Genomic DNA, 20,598 nt, shown 5'->3' on the forward strand with positions numbered 1-20,598 from the left:
ACCCCAGGGAGCCTGAGGAATGACCCAACCTCAGGGAATGCAGCCAGGCAGAGAGCACAGCCCAGAATAGGCACCTGTGTCACTGAAGCTGCATTTGGGGAGAGCAAAAAACAAGCCATGGAGTCCAAAGGTGTGGCACAGCCAGAGGCAGCACGGCCAGCGAGGAGGGGTGACCGTGTCCCTTCCAGAGCAGGCACATCCCAACCGGTTCCACGTGTGTTGCCACCCACAAAGCAATAACAGATGTGCAGGGTGTTAGACAAGGAGGGAGAAAAATTATACAGCTATAAAGGAAACCACAAGTGTGATTCAAAGGGTGAAAGTTTGTGAGAGCCTTACCAGGTAATCTCTGACATCTGATCTAACAAGCTCAGCAGAGGTAGTTAGAGGTTTTTGATTAATCGGCTGTAGAGGGAAGGGAAAAATGTCTTCAGAGTAGGAAAATAGCTCTTTGATTCAGAGAAATACATTGAAAAAATAAAGTCAATGGCTGCAGACTACCCAGAAAATGCATTTGTGACAAGCGAGTCCCACTCACTGCAGAAGAGGGGAATTCAGTGGGACACCAGGACAGAGCTGGGCGTTCCAATGACAAACTTGTTCCTCAGCAGATGCAGCAGCGCTGCAGCTGTCCCAGAGCAGGGACAGGGTAGGAACCGGGCACCTCCTCTGAGTGCAGAACACCCCACAGGATTTTCCACACGCAGTGAAGGACACCGGTGCCTGGAGCTGGCACACACCTCACCCATCCCCACTGAGCCACCTGTGTGAGCCAGGCACCCTGAGCCTCCTGCCCCAACAGCCAGCAGTGATAAAATGGACTCCGGTTCCCCATTTCACCAGAAATTTAGTTCTCTAATTAAAAAACAGAGGAAATGGGTCTGGTCTCAGCTCCAACCCTCTCAGAGCAGCACTTGCACTCAAGGCCATCCCCTCTGTGCACAGAACAATGAGCAGGAGCCGAGCTGAGTTTGTCCCCCCACACCGTGCGCTGCTGCCTGGCTCCGAGCAGGGCTGTGGCAAACACCAGCTCAGGACCAGTGGTCCCACGGGCAGTGCTGCAGGAGCTGCACCCCTCGGCTGGGAGGGGCTAAACCTGAGGTTCCAGACCCAGAGCTAAACCCAACACTGCCATTTGAAATCACCTCTTGCAGCTCAGACAAATCCAAACCAAGAATCCGTGGGTTTCCAGAACAATTTATTTCTCTACGTCAGGCCCTTGGAGAGCAGTAGTGTATATGTTGTGATAAACTGACACTGAGAAGATTTAACAATTTCTTTATTTAATAAGTGATTTTCACTACATGATATTTTACACTGTCATCTGTTCAAAAAAGATCAACAGTTTTTAAAAAACAAGATTCTGTGAGAGATTTATATAAACCGGTGATCAAGATCAACACCTCTGGTTGGCTTATCAAGCAAGTTTCTAGGTTTCTTTGTAGAACAAAGTCTTTATGCTGAAATGCACAAACCCCTTCCAGCAGATCCAGAGCCATTTCTGTCACTCCCAGAGCCATTTGTGTCACTGCCCCGGGACTGCTGTCTCAGCACTGGGATCTGCTCGACTGAGCACACGGAAACTGTACAAAACCGTGTTCACTTTGAGCATGGTCAAGCCTTTCTGTTTGCTATTTCCAGCCAGCACTTCCTTTTCTCTCCGAGAGGAAGGCATGGATGGGAAGCCCGGCCAACTCGGCAGGGGGGTTGTGTACAAACGGGTTTCTAAGCGAACTTTGGCTTCAGGAAAGAGACACAAACACTTAAAATAATGGCTTTGTCATTTGAAGTATACGGAGAGGGACGTGTGTCTGAATTAAATATACATCCTACCAGTGGTGCTGGCAAGGTTGAAGGTTATTCCTAATGTCAACAGCAATAAAACTAACGTGTACGTGACAAGACATTAACATAAAAGCAATCCCTTTAAAACAAAATTGAACGTAAAAAAAGTTCACAGTGGTTTTTATGAACAGTATGTAATTGCTGACAGGAACAATCTCTACTCTCACAGCACACGAGTGCCCTCTTTAGATCCTAAAGAACAAGATTTACACTACTCATGGTACAGGCCCTGCCAGCCCCGCGGTTACAGGCTGGCGGGGAGATGCTGTGGAGTGTGCAGCTGGAACACCGACACAGGGGGACTTTCAAACTCTTTTCCTGGGAGGGAGGAAAGTCTTTCATTCGCTGTTACAACCAGCAAATGTCATTCATCAAATGGAAAGGAAAACCACAAACACATTATCTATTTTGAGCAAGCTGAACAGCACACATGATAGGTTTAAAAATGAAGGTTATAGACTATGATACAAGTCCCAACAAGGCAATGCCAAAGTGACTATTTCTTGGCTTGTTTTGTGATCATACCCCTGGGAGGTGTTACGGGTCTGCTGGAATTGGGCTTCTTCTTCTCTGCAGGTTTCAAAATCTGCAAAGACAGAGGGGTCATTTAGCAAAAAGTTTTAGCTGTCTTCCAGTGAAACAGTAATTCTCTGTTAAAGGCACTACCTTTGGTGGTTCTTCTGGACAAATCTCAATGTGCCAAGAAATCAATGTTTCCTGCTCCCAAGCCGGGCTTTGGGATCAGCTGCTCCAGAGCCCACAGCAGTGGGAGCAGCTGACAGCCAACTGCTTTGCCTGGGTGATTTAATTCCAGGATAAAACAGTTCCCCGACTCACACCAGCACAGAGTTATCATGTTTTTGAAATGTGAGTGCAAACACTGCCCTGTCTACAAGTGACAGCTGTAAAGATCTATTTGAAACAAGTCACAAATTTAATGCGTGACCTCACTAAGTAGGAGGGAAAGATCTTCAGATACTGTACCTGGAAAGAGCACATTAGTGTTTCATCCACACTCATCATGGCACCCGCGTTATCAAATTCTCCACAGTAATTTGGGGCAGAAAAGAGAGTTACCAATTGTCTTTTTGCAAAAAACTCATATCCATCTTCAACCACCTTTAGAGATAAAAGCAGAGGTGTTAGTCTGGGCAGTTTCCTCCTGACAAGCTACAAAGCAACTTTTCCAGAGGTAGGCGCTGAAAACCTGGCTTTGTTTAAGGAGCACGAGTTTCAAACTATTACACTGCTCAAACTGTTTAAACAGGAGCATCACAAGAATCAGCTGAGCAACAAAGTCCACTAACACTGAGAAAGCCCTTGTTCAAGAGAGTCAGAGTTTATATGAAAATGTTCATTATAAAGGCTGTTAAACGCTGGAGCACATTCAGAGACCCTCACAGGTATTTACAACTTGGCCACACAAGATCCTCAGCACCTTGGGCTGACACAAGTCTGCCCTGGCCTGGGCTGGACCAGGTGACCACCTCAGGTCCCCCAAACCTACGTTATTCTGTGGTTTAGTGTACAAAATGAAAATACCTGATGAGCTCTACATATGAGATCCAAATCATGTTTATGAAGAAACTTAGCAACCACTTCAGCACCAAAAGTGAAGGACACTCCTCTATCATTTTCGCCCCAGCCCAAGACATCTTTGTCAGGGTCAGACCACAGGAGATCACACAGGAGACCTTGGTCTGGTACATCCGTGGGGCGCATGATTCGTCTGATCTGCTCCATTGACTGCAGGTCTGGTGACAAACCTGTTCACAGGGAAGACACAGGCAGGTCCCAGCTTAGTCCAGCTTTGCTCTGCAACACTGACATTCACCCAGGACAAAAATAACTTGGATTCAAAGTGATTCACCACTGCCATTTTACGTAGCTCAATGGCGACATTCACTGACGTTTTTTAAATCCAGCATTTGTTCCAAAGCGTTTGGAACTGAAGTCACTTTCTAGGAGATTTACTGGCAGCAAGATAAAACAAGGCCATTTCCACATTTTACAGGATTACAATAATCTCACTAATATTTTGCAAGTGTCTGATAAAAGAGCTGTTAAATAAAAGAGGCATCAACACCAAGAATCACAGGAAATGTTCAGTGTGATGATCAGGCCCAGTAAGATGAAATAAAATATCAAACCAATCTTGTACCATTTTCCACTGATGCAAGTCCCTGGGCAACTGTAATGACTCGCAAGTGATAAAACATTTAAGGTGCAATCTGTATTTTATGACCAGAAAAAGATGCATCATGTGGCATAAATCAATTTCTACTAATTAAACTCATCAGATCATACAGGGCTTAGAGCAACCTGACCTAGTGACAGGAGTCCCTGCCCATGGTGGGGGAAATTCTACTGACTGATCACCAAGGGTGCCTTCCAACACAAACCACTCTGTTTCTGTGGAAACAGATGTTTTCAGGACAGACATCAGACTCCTGCTCATCTAAAGTAACTCTACAAGGAGTCTCTACTCCAAAGGAGAGGCTATTAAAGGTGCCTTTTGGAGGAAAAGGAAGAGCAGATCATCGTGTCTGAACTGGCTCCAGGATTCACAAAATTGACACTCATTGAGCCCAACCCTTCCTTCCTGAGCCAAGGCAGAGAAAAATCCCTGTTTTGAAGCTTCAGCAATGAAAACATAAAGCTGCCATGATTTGAGTTTTCCAGCTCCTCAAACATCACCTAAGGAACTGCTACTCACCCCCGTGACAGCAGAATATTTTCTCATCCACAATAGCTGCAATTGGTAAACAGTTAAAACAGTCTGTGAAGGTTTTCCACAGCTTAATATTGTATCTTCTCTTACCTAGAAGAGATTGGGAGAAAAACCCAGTCAATGTGCTTTTCGAACACAAACACAACCAACCTAACATAGATGCCTGAACTTTACTGAGACTTGCAAAAAGTCAGCATTAGAGCCTATACATAATTGATTTTCTTCGACTTATTTGTTTAAAGACAGTGGCAAAGGTCCCTCAGTGTGGCACAGCTTCAAGGACACCCTAAGTCTGTTCAACAGTTGGCAACCAGGCTCTCCAGTCCCAACTTTGCTTTGGCAAATTATCCCTTGGAGAATTTGATCTGTTGCAGAAAATCTTGCTGTTTGCCATTTCTTTCAGAGGAAGACAGCAATTCTTGAAAAGCAGATTTTCTTTAAAATTCTGCTTTACCACAAAAACTGGCTTTCGGCAAATAAACAGGACTGAAAAATGAAACAGGACTGAAAAATGAAACTGCCACAGTTTTATGAATTTCAAAGGGACTCTCCCAGATATGAACCCTGAACATATTTGTGATATATGACTAAGCCTGTGATTAATCTCTGAGGAGACAACTCTGAAATACCACACATCTTTGTTTCCTCACAGGAGGAGAACAAGACATGGAGTGCACATCTTGTCATCTGCAAGCCAAGTGTGTCCCACCACACAAGTTCCAACATGCTTCAGTGCACAATTAATTTGACAGTATCATCTCTACATTATCTGGACTAAATCACATCCTTTGAAACAGGAACATTGGCTTCTACTTCACAGCAAAATTACTTGTTGTGTTTGGGAAAGGTCTGCATACAGCCCCCATCACACAGTCTGTACGTATCATCATCAGATGAATGAAACAGAGGTGAACCTCTGTAATGCACATCAAATTAAGTTCTCCCATCTCTCATTAGATGCCCTTATCTTATGATTTTTACCAGTGAGAATTGTTAGTTAACACAGCAGCAAACAAATAAAATTACCCACTTGGTTGCTGCTTTGTACTGTGAGGATGAGACTCCAAGAGGACCAGGGGAAGGACAGACTCCTCTCTGTAAAATAGGCCAAGGCCCCTCTAAAGAGCACAGAGGGCATTTTAAGTTAGGAAGGAACCACCTAACACCCACCAGAGGCACACATGCCTGGTACTTACATTCATCATAAAACCCATAAATTCTATTGATGCTGGCACATTCGTGGTTCCCTCGGAGGAGGAAAAAATTCTCAGGGTATTTAATTTTGTAGGCCAATAGAAGACAAATTGTTTCTAAAGATTGTTTTCCTCTGTCAACATAATCACCAAGGAACAGGTAGTTGCTTTCTGGTGGAAAACCCCCATATTCAAAGAGTCGGAGCAAGTCATAGTATTGTCCATGGATGTCACCTGCAAGGAGATTCAGACATGACACTTAAGTGACCCTTCACTACATTCTTTGATTGATTCTAGAGAAAGAACAAATCAAAGATACTTCAGAAAGAAAAGAAGCCTGCAGTTAGGTACTGCCCATAACATACTTAAAATGACAGTTAATGTACATAAAATTATCACATTTTGACATCTATGCAATGGTAGTTACACAAAAATATTTGTGTGTGTAAAACAAAATCAAGATTCCAAGGAACCAACTGTTTTCTGGAAACACCCAGTAATTCAAATTCTAGCAGGGAAACTACATCAAAAATGAAATCGGTTTTTTTTGCCTTTGGTTTAAATCATGGGCTTGTTTCTGACAAGCGGAACACTAAATTGTGATTTTAGACTACCAATATTATAAATATGGAATGAGCTGCTTCAAATTGAAATGAGTCCTCTGTTTTAGAGCAGGATAAAAAACTATTTGCTGGAAGCTTTCAAAACTCCATTATTGAGGCTTTTATGCTGACATTCTTCATTCTTTTAGCATAAGTAGACATGTACATGTGAGCAAAATGAGCACTGCTGTATGCAACACAGTGAAACCAAACTAGAAAGTAATTCCAAGAAACAGAAATTTAAGTTTCCAGCAGAATTTTAAAATACTGTCAAACTACAATTCAGCCTTGTATGGCAGCACACTAAACACTGGGGTTCCTCATTGCTTCCCCTTGTTCAGTCACGACTGGGCCAAGCATTATTTATTTGATAACTTCTTTACAAAACTTCACATGAATCTCTCCCCCAACCTGGTGAAACTGGACCAGTTGTGTTTTGTGTTTGAATTATTTTGGTCCCAAATACAACTCCCACATATTACCCCCCTCTCCACTCCTCAGCCCCATACACTCAGCAAGGTTTTTATTTTACCTTTTGCTACAATTATTTATTAATTTCACTGTCAGTAAGTGAAAGTAGCATCTGGCACTTGTTCTCTGCTTAAGATCTGCATTTAGCTGACACCTCCCCCAAGATCAAACCAAAACTCACAGTACTCACCACAGATTTTCAGTGGAGCTTCAAGTTCTAGTAGAATAGGCTGACTCAGGAAGATTTCTCTGGATTTCAAGCACAGTCCTCTAATTTCATTCTCTTGAAGTTGGACGTTTTTGCCTGGTTTTGATCCTCGCACTGTCAGAAGTCAGAAGCCAGTTATCAAAACCAGCAACATCTCTAGTGTTATTTTAAGAGCCTGACTAAATGCCAGAGCAGCACTGAATGAGGAGGTACCAGGGTAGGATCGGTATACTGGGGTGAAATGGCAGTGCCAGGGAAAGGGGAATGTGTTCTGTTCCAGTCGTATGTTACTTTCATTTAACAGAATTCACGGCTCAACACTTCCTCCGTTAAAAATGTCACATTTTAAATAGCATCAGTTTAGTTCTATTCAGTTATAAACCCCATCTTGGACCGTGTGACTATTTACATGTTATTTTTTAGTGAAGCAGTAACGTGCTTGTTCTCTGGAAGCTCTCTGAACTTGAGCAAAGGCCGTCTGCCACTCAGTCACTGACAAATGTGCAAGTTTCCCTAAACCAGCAAATCACCTTGCCCAAGACAGTACCTAAACAAGACCACAGCACCAATAAATCCTGTACTGGCCGGTTCTACACTGCAGTTGGAAAACAGGGAAGAAAAATATGCACATGACTGGAAGGCAAGGACTATCAGTAAGGAAATAGTTTTGGATCATGATGACAAAACAGCTGCCATCATCACTGCCTTTGAGCAGGGTAAGAGAAGAGCCAGTAGGAGACCAATCTCCCAGCCCCAAAGCATTTCCCCCTCCCAACTCCTATCCTTTACACCATCACTGCTTCAATCTCCCCCAGTGCAACAATTCATGACTGTTCCTTTAACATCCATTAAAGCTTTCCTTCCTGCTCTGGACAAGGACATCAGCCTGTCCTGAACAAGTTCCACACTCCTCTTTCTGTTGTTCAGAAATACAAAGAACATTTCTACAGTAGCAGCACTGTAACTACGGCCCAAATTGCACACAACAGCATTTATGGGTTAAGACTGGATTAAAAAAAATTATGAGTATGCCATTACTGGTGAAACCTATATTTTTGTTTTGTGTGAAAACCAGTGACAACATGTAACAGTGATATGGCTAAAGAAAAAAAGAAGTAAGCACAGCAGTTATCTTTCACAATGTAACCCATTGGTTCAGCTGCATCAAAAGCCCAAACACAGAGAACTTGGGTCACAGATGGGTGGAAATGCTCTGCCAACACCTCCAGAAACAAAACCCCTCCACTGCCAAGGCTGCCAGGTTAGGTGGCTTACTGTGAGCAACTCTATGGCATTGAGACTGAAGAATCTATGCCCTTATCCAAAAAGGTCTGGTCTTCAATTGCAAAAAAAGCAAGCAACAAGCCTGAATCCTTTCAAACACAAGAACCTACACAGTATTATCTTCCTGAAGTCCTGAATAACTTAGTAGCTAGCTACCACTTCAGTCTAATTCCTTTGCTACTGTTTAACCTCCGAGTGAGAAATATGAAAGCTCCAGATGACTCAAATCTCTGCCATCGCTGTGGGCCTCGCGCTGTATGAAGCCAAGTGAGAACTGCAGTGGGAAAGGCTGGGGGTGCTCGAGGCAAATCTTAGGAACAGCAAGAACAAAAAACAGTTGTGTTCCAATTTCTCACTAGCACAGAAGCTTCTGACTTTTCCACAGGCCTCTGATCAAGCACAGAAAACACTGCTTAGTGAGAGTGCACCTTTATCTAGACCACGAATAAAATAATGACTGTGTAACAGCCACGAAATCCATGACACTGGATGTGATCTCTGCCAGCACTCGCAGTGTTAGTGCCACAGCAATCCCTCCCTGCACGCTGACTCCCAGAGTCCCCCGTCAGGGTGGCACTGCCTGCCCTGCAGAACCACTGACAGTGCCTTAAACCACACCACCTTTCCTCAAACAACCTTCAAAACCAAACTCGAGCTCAGATCACAGTGCATGCTCACAGTGACATTACTGTAGGTCAAAAGTCACGGCTTTAACAGTGTTCTCTTTCAAGCTCTACCTGCTCCTCTGTTCCTCACTGCCCACGTGTTATCACTCACCACTGACATTACATGCCAACACTGGAATTACCACTGCACTTCATGTCTTTCATTAAAATCTCAGAAGTAATGAAGCATGTAAATGGAAGTTAAATCTTTGTCATAGCAGTTTATCACAAATGAGGCTTTTCATCTACACAGTAATTTTTTCATCCATACAGTAATTTTCCAAAGACTCCTGAGCAACAAGCAAGTTACTCAAAATGCCAAATATCCAGAAGCAATAAAGAACAGAAATTTTTAGAATTAAGTGATAAACTGCCTGAATTGTAAATATAAAATGGATGGTCACTTAATCGTAGATTTTACAATTCATCTTTTTTTTTTTTTAGAGACAATACAAAATACTTGCATTTAGTTTTCTTAGAAATTACCAAAACCAAACTCTGTACTTTACATCCATAAATTAAAAAGTACAAAATATTATAAAGACTATGCAATGCACTGAATCACTAGAGCTCATGAATAAACATGTGCCTTCATTTTTGCTCAAGATTAAATGAAGATCTGAACACTGTTTTAGACATAGGTTTTCTAGGTTTTTCCAATAGATTTTTATTGAACTGGTATAATCCTCACACAGTTTTAGTCACTGCCTGTAGAAAACCTTGACAAAATGAAATGATGCTTTGCTGCACTTCCAAAACTCACTAGGACAGACCCCATGGATGAAAGAACAGGAAAAATTGGTTCAGCTCTGCCTGCCAGTGACATTTTCACTGCTTTGTCCAACACAGAACCTGGACAGAGGAGACGAGCGTGTTCAATTTCTGGTGACATTAACCTGTATGTCCTGAAAAGCTGGGAAAACAAAAGTGAGTTTGGCTTCAGAAGAACCAAAAATGCAGCAGTGCATCTTGGTTTGAGGAATCTGTATTTTTAGTGCAAGGATTTTCTCATCCACAGTTAAAGAGCTGGCACAGATATGCAGGATATTCAGTCTTAATGACTTCTTAAAAGGTTTTTCTGGGTCTTCAAGTTACTTAGTCCTTCTAAGAATGGCAAAAATAGTACACTATGAAAAATATGTTGTGTTTACAGTTTGTTTCTCCACTTTGGACCAAAACAAAGCAGCTTGTGGAGATCAGACAGTATAATACTAATTGACAGCTTGGTCATGAAGGCAAAAGAGCAGCTCGATAGTACTGTACAGGCACATTTGCCCTTTCAATGCATAAAAAATAACCTCTCAAAAATGACAGCCTGGAACTGACTGTGGAACAAGCTAGAGATTAATCATTTGGGGAAAAAAAACCTCAGCCCATTTCGAGTGGTATTTTATTTGTGTCTGAACATGCTGCTGCAGCATTTCCAGACAGCAGAATGTTCCCACCCTCTTTAGGCAGAGATGCTCCTGTTCTTAGAAATAATTTCTCTAGAAATTATTCTCTGAATTTCAGTGTCCAGTCTGGGCAGTCTTCTAACAGGTAAAACCTTTCTTGCGGTACAAATGCCAGAAGTTGTAAAAAAATAAGCTCTCCACTAGATGGAAACGACTATAGAAAAAATCCCTCCCTGGATCCTGGATGATCTCTGCAGGGGCTGCTCTGAACACAAGGTCCACTATTAAAATTATCGTTGATTTCCAAGAGTGGGAGAAACTGATGGAAACAGAAGATACCAACTCCAAAATGAGTGTATTATAAACAGTGCAGTGTGACAGGTGCCCAGCAGAGGGGGAAAGGAAGGAAAAGGAAGAAGAACAAGAACTTGAGGCACCCTGTCATTCCGGAGCAAGCAAACAGCAAGTACAAAGTGTTGCTGCAGCTGCCAGGAGTCAGAAGACTGCCTGACATTGAGAACTATTCTACATTTCCCTGGGAGGGATAAATGGGTCAGGAGCTGGGGGATGCAGAATGTACAACAGTCTGAGACCATATGCATGCAGAGTACAACAGACTCCCACTTTCCAACCCACCCTCAGCATTTTCCAATCCTCACTTTGGTGCCATACAGTCCTTTACGTCAGTCAAGGTTAATATGAAAGGGACAGATACTTAGAGAAGTATTCGAAAATAGCAGGAAGTTCAAAAATGCCAGAAATTGCAGTGATCCAAACATCTCATTTCCATTCAGTATTGCATTAAAAGAAGCAGCTGAAACACTGTCAACTGAAGTGTGAGAATCAAGTTCTCCTACAGAAAATGTTTAAAGAAAAATAGTCTATCTACAGGTCAGTTCATTTTTCTGGCTTATTAAACAAGTCTCTCAGTTTCACCACATTTTACGTTAAGATGTCTGCAATCATAGTGACATTTCCAAAAATACTTCAGGTTGGTTTTAATCTAGTTTTTAGCAGTTCCCGATGACAGTTTCACAGTCAGTTTTGCACCACAGGCACAAAGGGAATAAATAACTTGAAAGTGGTTGATGTAAAAAAGGTTTTACTTTACTGCAGGCACTACCAGCTTTCATCATATTGCTTCAAATTCAAAACTGAAATGGAAAAGCATCTTCTCAGTGCACAAAGCTCTGAAAAGTTCTCATCTGGTTTCTATTATGTCAAAAGTTCAGAGCAGTGTTATCAAATGGAAGATTCTGCGTGACTACAAGCTTTTTCTCTTGTAACGTATTTCCACACTGCAGACAGGTGAGGAGCAACAGGTACTCACACTGCTCACAGAGGGGACAAATTCCTCCACTTCACTGATGGCAACAGGCACAGAATTTAACAGGCTTATCTGAATCCATGGCATTGATAAGAATCTAATGCTGCTGGTCTTTGGAATGAAAAGAATTTCTATTTCCCACTCTTAGAAACTGCTGCACCACAGCAGGAAACAACATCAAGTTACACAAACTAGGGAAAATTATATGGTTTGAGGTCAAAAAATGCTGCTTGTCCATGAGAAACTCCACCACAGCATCCCAGCTCATCCATGAGTAAATGTGACATTTCAGATTAACATCTCTGAGAATCACTCTTACCCCAGTAAAGGAAGCTAAAGGGCAAGTAACCCTGCAGTCCCAATTAATGCTGTATTTAGAAGAAAGGTGAAAAAAGGAATTACAGGACTGCTTTTGGGAGAAAACATCTTCTCTGTGGTGAGCAAAATCTTATCTGTGCTCTTTAGCTCAACTATTTTTAATAAGTAGATGATAATCTTTCCCCATTTAAAGCAAATTAAGAGAGAATATCTCCTTGACATCTCTACAACAGGCTTTACTGGGAATAGAAATCTGTGGGTGTATAAACAGAAATGTTTAAAGATTTAAGAGTCTTTTTGCTGATTTTAGTGCACTAGCCAGGATTGCAGCTTTCAGAATGGCTACCACCATTGTAGCCTCATGTGGCTTTATCCAAAGTAGCCTCCATTCATTATTCAATTTTCCCTTAACAGTGCCTGCAGAGGATGCAGCACAGGAGAGTTTTGCAGAAACAGATTTCAACTTGGGTCACTTAGGTATGTTGAAATAGTTATTTCACCCATTATTTATTGTTACCATGGCAAGACTAATACACTTCAGTCCTGTTTTCTAAACAGGTGACTGTGAGCTCCAAACCAGACCCTACTTATCTGGAAAAGCTGCCAGCACATGAGATGAAGGAAATGGATAAGGAGCTCAAGTTATAGAAACTCCATCTGACATGACACAGAAAGGAAGCCACGCTCACACTCAGGGAGTCTTGGGATTTGTCACTCATTCTTTACTGAGGCAAGCAGGAATTCTGCCATTTCCTGGAACCCTTTCCAAGACCATACAGGTGCCACTGATTTTTTTATCTTACAAGGAGTTTTTCAGCATCTTCTTGTCTCTTGGCATTTTTGACTCAGCACACTCAGCTGCAGTTGCTGCCTTCAGTAACCTTGCTAGAAAGGGCCTAATTTGCTCTCATGTTTGACCCCTCTTATTCCTCAGAAAGTTGAATTAGTTCCATCAATATCTGAACCTCTATCCAATATCAAAGACACTTAAAAACACTTTAATATTCAGTGCAGGATACTGTTACTTACTACAATTCTTATTCTCGTGGATATTACAGTTACTGAAAGTCACAAAGTCAGACAAGCTGTACTCGGGAAATTGCTCCTAGCAGGACAGAACCCTCATCAGTAAAGGGAGAAAATATGAATTAAATTACAGCAAAAAAAGTCAGTATTTTCAATGTTTTCCCTGAATGGCTTTCCAAGGTTGAGAACAATGCTACTGGAAAATGGGTTTTCGTGACATTTCAACGCCAAAAGGTTCTGTACTATAAACATATGGAGCAAGGAAGACCAAATATTTACCTTAGAATGAGAAGCTGAAGTATGTATTTCTAGGCCTTTTAAAGAACAAGTTAATAACTTCACCTAAATAGCCTAATGTGGGTGGGAGAACATCACTATTTGGGGGAAAAGTAGGAATAATGTCAGTTGAGCAGAGGAGTCAGGATAGAAAGCAACTAAAATCCCTCACAAATACATTATTAATATCCTGCATTAAGGACAAAAGCAAGAGAAATTTATTATTCACCCTTCACTTTACCTCAACCATTAGACTTGATTCACTGCTTCTACAAGGCAATGCTAGGGCACATGATAAAAGAAATACCTAATTGTTATCTGCTCACTGATTTCCAGTATTTCATCAAGAATCTCCTTAGTACTGGGGTTTGTTACCTTTAGAAAGGGCTAAGTCCCCCTGCTCAAACCCTTTTAATTTTAGTAGCACAATCACCTAAGTTAACAGCTATAAAAATGTGTAAGTATTTAAAGTTTAAAGAGAGCTATAATGAAATACTAAATTGCTCTAAGATTACAGCTTGCACAAGGATTTGGGCAATTCAGTTTGTGAGCTGATTATTAAACCAGATTTTGCAGTGTTTTCATGCCTGAATATGATTTTAATCTGTGTGCAGCCTTGTCTGAAGGGGTATTGACACAAAGCTCACGGGCACACCACTTTGTGTAACTAACATTATGCACTTGTTCTACCAGAACTGCACTGAAAAACAATCATTTGTTTGCTCTAAATCTAAAATGCAATGTGTGCTAAAATGCAGCAATATTTTAGGGAAAAAAAAAAGGTATAAAAATGACACTCAAAAAGGTCAGTCATTACTCTCTGTCTGGCAAAGATGTTTAGAACAGACATTTAATAACCAACAAATAAAGCACTAACACAGGTTACTAACACCAGTAATTGGTTTAAATACTGAAAGACAATCAGTGCCTCAAGGAATCCAAAATCCCAGCTGCAATATTAATAATGAAAAAAAAATATTAATTTCAGTTTTGGAAGCTGATGCAACCTCAGGTAACATCTGTAATTGCATGAAGCACCTCTTAAAAGAGGTCAGTAAACCTTCTGAAGCCTGATTTATGAACTCTTATCTGCTCCAAACATCAAATGCTGATATAAACTGAGTAAGAGCAGAATATATTGACATAGTACATCTTACTACTTTTTGAAACTTTAAACAGAGAAATCACATGTCTTTCTAGGAAAGGTCTAACCCATGCTTTTAAAAATTAAAATTTACACTTTGAAAATATCGCATTAGTTACGCTAGGGGAAATCAGTAAGAACTGTAACTAATATCTGCAGTTAAACTGAGCATGTATTAATATGTCACCAACCATATGACATACGAGACCTGACATTTACAAGTCGTATTACTAGATTTTCAGGAAAATCCTGGTCTAACTTTATGAAGGGAAGTCTTTAAATAATTGAAACCAGGGTGGTTTAAATTGGTAACAGGCAAAACCCAAACTGGATCAGAGGAAAAACTCCATTTACTTTTACTTATTCAATAATCCCGTAATTCATCTACAGGATTTTTTAACTCCAATTGATTTCTAGAGTAGAATTTCTGTTCCTCTGCCTGACCTTTTGCTATCCAAGCATTACACAAGCAAAATCCTGTAAAAAGGAAAGTGTGTAAGAAAAGATATTTCTTCATCATTTTTCTCAGCAATATTTCAGCTGACTTTGTGCCAAATGGAAAAAAGTTAAATCCCTGACCAAGCTTTTCAAGAGTAAGTCCAGATGAGATGCCTGCCCTGACACACGTGAAATGAAGATAGATCAAGGATAGCTTCCTTCTCTGAACAATTATAGTTTTCCTTGATGCCTGGAAGTGAATTTGTCATTGGCAACTTCTCAGTCTTTTGCCCTAAAAATCAGTCAAGCCCAGTCCAGTGCTGATCCCTGCAAGCGAAGGGACGATGCTGGAGACACCTCCTGCAACTTCCAGGTTTTCCTTTGCTTTACAAACTCCCGGGCAACTCTTTTCACCTCAAAGTACCAGAACAGCAGACAATAAGCCCTTTTTCAGACTGTCTGAAACACCAAACCCCAACCCTCTATTCACACCTAAAAACCCACCATATGTTACGAATTAAGAGCCAAAATCCTGTGGCAGCTTTAATGCAAGCAGCTAATCAAAGCTAAACCCAGCATACACTAAAACCCATGACAGTCTCCTCCCGACTTGCTTAAAAGCTGTCTCAAACACTCTTCAAACACGCTGAGTCTTATTTTCAGAGCCCCACGACTACCCAGCCATGCACCGATACCATGTGTATGCATGAAAGGCACCCCAGGCTTTTTAAAAGACCTTCCTACCAAAATACGACTAAATTAAACATCCCTTCATTCGAACATACGACTAGATTAAGCATCCCCTCAGAACTGCAGGGGAGAAGGGGGCAGCCGGCTGGTCCCAGCATTGCACCGGGCGATCAAAATGCAGAAACGCCTCGGAAACACGCGGGCTGAGGGGAAAGTTGGGGCTGCGGGGCCGAGCCAGGCGGGGAGGCGGCGGCGGCGACCCCAGGCAGACAAAGCGCCTCACGCCCCTCCATTTTGGTGCCCCCTCAGACCCCGCCGGGCGGGCGGGACGCGGCGCATCGGCCCCGCCGCCCCCCCAACCGCGCCGTCCCCGACCCTCACCCTCCAGCAGCCGCTGGATGATGCTGTCGATGTTCAGCTTGTCGATATCCGCCATCGCCTCTCAGCGGCCGGGCGGAGCCCTCCCCGCCGCTCCGCTCGCGGCTTGGCCGGCCTGACTCCGCTCCTCGTTCTGCCCTTTCCTGTTCTGCGCCTTCCCTCGCTCTCTCTGCCCCCCCCGCCCCCTCAGCACAGAGCCAGCACTGAACAAAATGGCCGCCGTCCCCTCAGCGGGCTCGCCTGGCGCACGGATACCACGAGCGCGACGCGGTCCGTCGGAAACCCTTCATGGGCCGGGCGGGAAGAGGGCGGGGTGATAGGGCTCTGCTTGCGGGCTCCTTCCGCTCCCGGGACGGGAAGTAGTGCGGCGGTGCCGCCTCCCGGTGTCGCGACAGTCGCAGACCGGCGGAACCAGTGGTGGCGGTCACAGAGTCCCAGAATACAATAGGTTGGAAAAGGCCTCCGAGATCGCGGAGTCCAGCCTATAAGCAAAAACCATTATGTCACCTAGGTCATGGCACCAAGTGCCACATTCAGTGGTTCCTTGAGCGCTTCCAGGGGCAGGGACTCCAGCACCTCCCAGTGCAGCCCGTACCAATGTCTGATCACCCCTTCTGTGGGAAAAGGTACCTTGTAGGGCTCCTGCAGAATGGGGTCTGCAGGGAACAGGAAAGGGACATCATGGCCTTCACGTTGTCCCCCCACTGTGATCATGGCCCCACATACCCAAATGTGAGGGAGATGGTGGTTTCAGGTGGGATTTTGGGGCTGTTCACCCCACTTTGGGGCTGGGGGAGCACAGCCCTCATGTCTTTCACCACACGCTGAGCCACCTCTGCCTCACGGGTTGAGGCAACGTGTCCTGAACAGCCCCACAGCTCCAGAGCACCTTCAGACACGTGGCTCTGCACCTGCAAATCCTTCAAGAAACAAACATACAGCACTTTCAAGTCCTGGAGGATGAAGGAATTAACCTCCTCATTCAAAAGCATCTCGCTACTTTATTTCACATTTCTATTATTCTATACGTAGCTACAGCTTGTCTACTGGATGGTGTTTGTCCAGGAGACGGCTGTGCGTACCTTTCCCACTGTTCAGTCTTCATGTCGGACTGAATATTGTTTAATTTCTTTATTTACTCCTACTTTAATTTGCGGGGCTGGCTGTGTCAAGCTCCTTCCTCCTCCCCTCCCTTCCCTGCGTGGATTGCTGCCACTATCCTGTTGGATTCCTCCTGCCGGCAGTTATACAATATTCATTATGGCTCATTGCCGTGGTGGGGCCGGAGCAGAGTTCGGATTCATGCAGGTGATAAAGCAAAGGACTTGCAGTCTCAGCACACCTCAGGTGTGCGGGAGGAAGGAGATAAGAGGATGCAGAGTCTACCTGAAACACAGGCTCCAGTCCCTTGCAAGTGCAGCCTCAACGCTCCGCTTCCCCAAGTGAACACTTATCGTATGGAACACGCCCAAGCTGATATGCTAATCTTAGTCACGCTGGTGTAAACCCAAAGTAACCCCATGGAAAACAATAGAGTTACTTCAGATTTACTTCAACGTGACAGCCTTTGCAGATTTACATCTATTTTTGTGCTGCACCTTCTCGGGGAACGGCCCCCTCCGGCTCTTGCACCAAATGCTTTCTTTCTCCTTCAAATCCTTCCTAATTCTGCAGGGTGAGTTGTTCTCTTGGACTTAGCTGAATTATTTAACAAGGAAAATTTGTCCTGTGTTTCCAGAGGAGCCTTCCTGGCCTTGTTTTAATTTCTGAAAATATCTTCATCTCATCTCACCCTTCAGCCTCCTCTCCAGGGGCAAGTCCTTTGGGGATCTGAGCACCTTTAGTGGGATGTTGAGTCCTTTCCAATCCTGTTAACGCTCTGGGAAATGGAATGGATGGGAAGAGCTTAGCAACCCAGGTGCAACCCAGGAGATTGCTTGGGAATTCACTTGGAAACTGTTCTTCTGAAAGGACAGAACCGGCCCTTCAAAAGAAGGTCAGGGCAAAGAATCTGTCTCACTTGCTGAACCATATCAGCTAAGGTCCAAAGCACTGACAATTCTTGTCAAAAGAGGCGTAGCCTGGAGGAAAGAAGAGAAATGACAGATAAAGGTGAATCTGTTGAGGCCTCGTCATCACTTTGATAACCAGCTTGCCTTGTTCCAGCTCCAGATCTCAACAGCAGCTGCCAACACTTGGTGTCCTGTTCAGAAGGAGCTGGATTTTTGCAGAGGGTCTTTCTCATTCTCATAAAAAAAAAGGATCCTTCCTTATCAGTAAAGTCTGTGGAGAGCCAGAGTTATATTAAAATGCCACCACAAAATTATCTCTTTAATAAGGTAGCTTTTCTCTGCAGGAAATAACCAGTCTTGCCCCACACCCTGATTAGAAAAGGGACCCAGCCAAGGTGTTATAAATATTGTGAAACTGTTTTGTTCTCCGGTGTAGCTCACAACAATGATTTATTTCTAGAGGAGGAGCAAATTTATTTCCAGAGAGGGAACAATCAGGGAAATCCCTTTGTCCTTAAACTCTGCACATGGACCTGAAACATTCCATAATTTTGAAGCTCACGCTTCATATAGCAACATCTCCACCCCTCCTTTCAATTTGTCTACAGTTTTTTCCCTACTTTCCTACTAGCTAAATACACACTGATGAACAATTTGTTCAGCACAAATCACTCACAGCTCTGAGACCTCTAGGTCTTTTCTTCCTTTCCCCCTTTGAAATTCCACAAATCACCACTTTGGTCTCATTCATTGGAAGCCTCTGTGTAAAATAACTTTCCCCATTGGTTTGTCCTTGCTCTCCCTTGCATATGTTGCTTTATTGTTGTTGCTCATAATCTGGTTAAGTTTAAAGATATATAAATTATATATATAATACCCACCTACATATAGAAGGAAAATAGGATTTCAGTATTGTTCTGTACATCTGTATAAATATATATATATGTGGATATACATGCATGTACTGTGAGTACAATATATTACATATTTACACCATGTACACATACATACATGTATATATGTGCAACAAATAATTAAATATTCCCCGATTTATCCCTGTTTGTAGGTGGATCCTGAGGAATGTAAGGCACCCACACTTTTAGATTACATATTTGCTAAGCCCGTGAAATTCAATGTGTTTGTGTACATTTCAAACAAAGATCTACACCGGCTCTTCAAACACTGCCAAAACAAGAATGGGTGACTTGTGGGTCAGGTGTTATTTTTCCTAGCTCGCTCTGCAGCCAGGATTCCAATGTTTTCATAACTCCTACTGTTTGCACCCAGCTTGCCTGGTGTTACAATCAAGATAAAGCCTCATGCACACCTCTTGCTTTTCATGCCTAAAATATTTTGCTAACCCCCAAATTTCAGCAGGGTTTTGGGGGTGGATGGTGCTGATTTGCCAGACAAAAGAGGAGCAGCTGGAACAAGCTGTGAGGCTGATCTGGAGATGGAAGTGTCCGTGTCCTGTTCCGAAGGGAGCTGATGACGCACACGCAGGAGTTTTCTTAGTGTCATGTTTTATTTACAAAACACACAGTGCCACGATCTCCCTCCAGCAACAAAACTTGTGGATCCTACACATTCCTGTGCGGAACTCGGCGAGGAGCTCGGGGCTGGTGGCTGCTCCTGAGCCTCCAGCTTCACCTTGGGGCTCTCCAAGGACTCAAACCTTGTGCAGAAACTGAATGAAACCTCATTCCCAGCCAGCCAGCAGGAGGATTCCTGCTGGAGACTTCTCATGGGTGTACCCTGCATTCCAGAGCCAAGCCTTGATTTCCACCAAGCCAATGGTTTCCCAGTCTTAAGAGCTGGTCTCCATCTGAAATCTCCCCCAAAAGTAGCTGTCAAAACCAATGACAAGTCCATCTCAAGCTTTTTAAAATCATAGTTTTGATACCAAAGGTAAAAAAATTCAGCTCAGAAAATTTTGAGGCAGGTGATTTTGACATGGCAGAAATATGATTTGCCATTCCTCCCCTCCTAGTGGGTTTTTTAAAAATCTATTTATTAAAAGTTAATGTACTTCATGAATTACTGGTGAAAGTTACTTTCAAATGGAAAAATATTCTATTGGTCAGTTTTGGAAGGTTCATACTTGCAAAAATACTACCAATAAAATCCTTCTCATATAAAAATGTCATAAGTCCCTTTTTTCCTAATATAACAGTGACCACAAAAGGATTTTTTCTGCTCCAGCTCTTTGGATTAGGAAAAGCCAGCACATTCCACACTCTTGGTAAATTTCTAAGATGAATCCGACTTTTAAAGCTCTGAGATGAGACACAAGGGCTGTTTGGATGCGTCCTCTCTGTGGCTGAGCATCCTGGGCAAGCGTGGCCATCGTCTGCTCTGCTGCTTGGAAAAAGAGGAGAAACAGCTCCAAAGGAGGCTTTGTCCTACTTTAAGTGGAGAACAGCCGTGGCGGATCAGTTGACGCCGCTTTGGCACCGAGTGGAGCCCCGTCTTCCCCTCTTCCTCAGGAATCCCTTTGCTCCGCCAAAGGGAGTTGCATAACTGGCTGGAAAGCTCTTGTGGGCTTCCACAGGGCTCAGCTGAGCTGTTCTCCAAGAGGAGAAGGAAAAACACGGAC

General features: G+C 43.1%; 1 protein-coding gene across 1 annotated transcript; it reads right to left on the minus strand.

The window, feature by feature from the left end:
* Positions 1 to 1,181: 1,181 nt before the first annotated feature.
* On the minus strand, positions 1,182 to 16,247 carry PPP1CC (protein phosphatase 1 catalytic subunit gamma). The gene is made up of 7 exons (XM_015644328.3): positions 15,994 to 16,247; positions 7,033 to 7,164; positions 5,773 to 6,003; positions 4,562 to 4,666; positions 3,388 to 3,611; positions 2,830 to 2,964; positions 1,182 to 2,431 (listed from the first exon to the last, which is right to left on the minus strand). The coding sequence occupies exons 1-7, from the start codon at positions 16,046 to 16,048 to the stop codon at positions 2,342 to 2,344; spliced, it is 972 nt and encodes a 323-aa protein (XP_015499814.1). The 5' UTR covers positions 16,049 to 16,247; the 3' UTR covers positions 1,182 to 2,341.
* Between the last annotated feature and the right edge of the window lie 4,351 nt (positions 16,248 to 20,598).

This window comes from Parus major, chromosome 15 (genome assembly GCF_001522545.3).
Source record: "Parus major isolate Abel chromosome 15, Parus_major1.1, whole genome shotgun sequence".
Classification (NCBI taxonomy): Eukaryota; Metazoa; Chordata; class Aves; order Passeriformes; family Paridae; genus Parus; species Parus major.

Bases quoted from the DNA above. Each gene is read 5' to 3' on its own strand.
- PPP1CC (XM_015644328.3), bottom strand. From the start codon at position 16,048: ATGGCGGATATCGACAAGCTGAACATCGACAGCATCATCCAGCGGCTG. The intron at 6,004-7,032 runs GTGAGTACTGTG...ATCTCCTTGCAG, and splicing joins AGCTCCACTGAAAATCTGTG to GTGACATCCATGGACAATAC. The intron at 4,667-5,772 runs GTAAGTACCAGG...AATCTCTTCTAG, and splicing joins TTATGGGTTTTATGATGAAT to GTAAGAGAAGATACAATATT.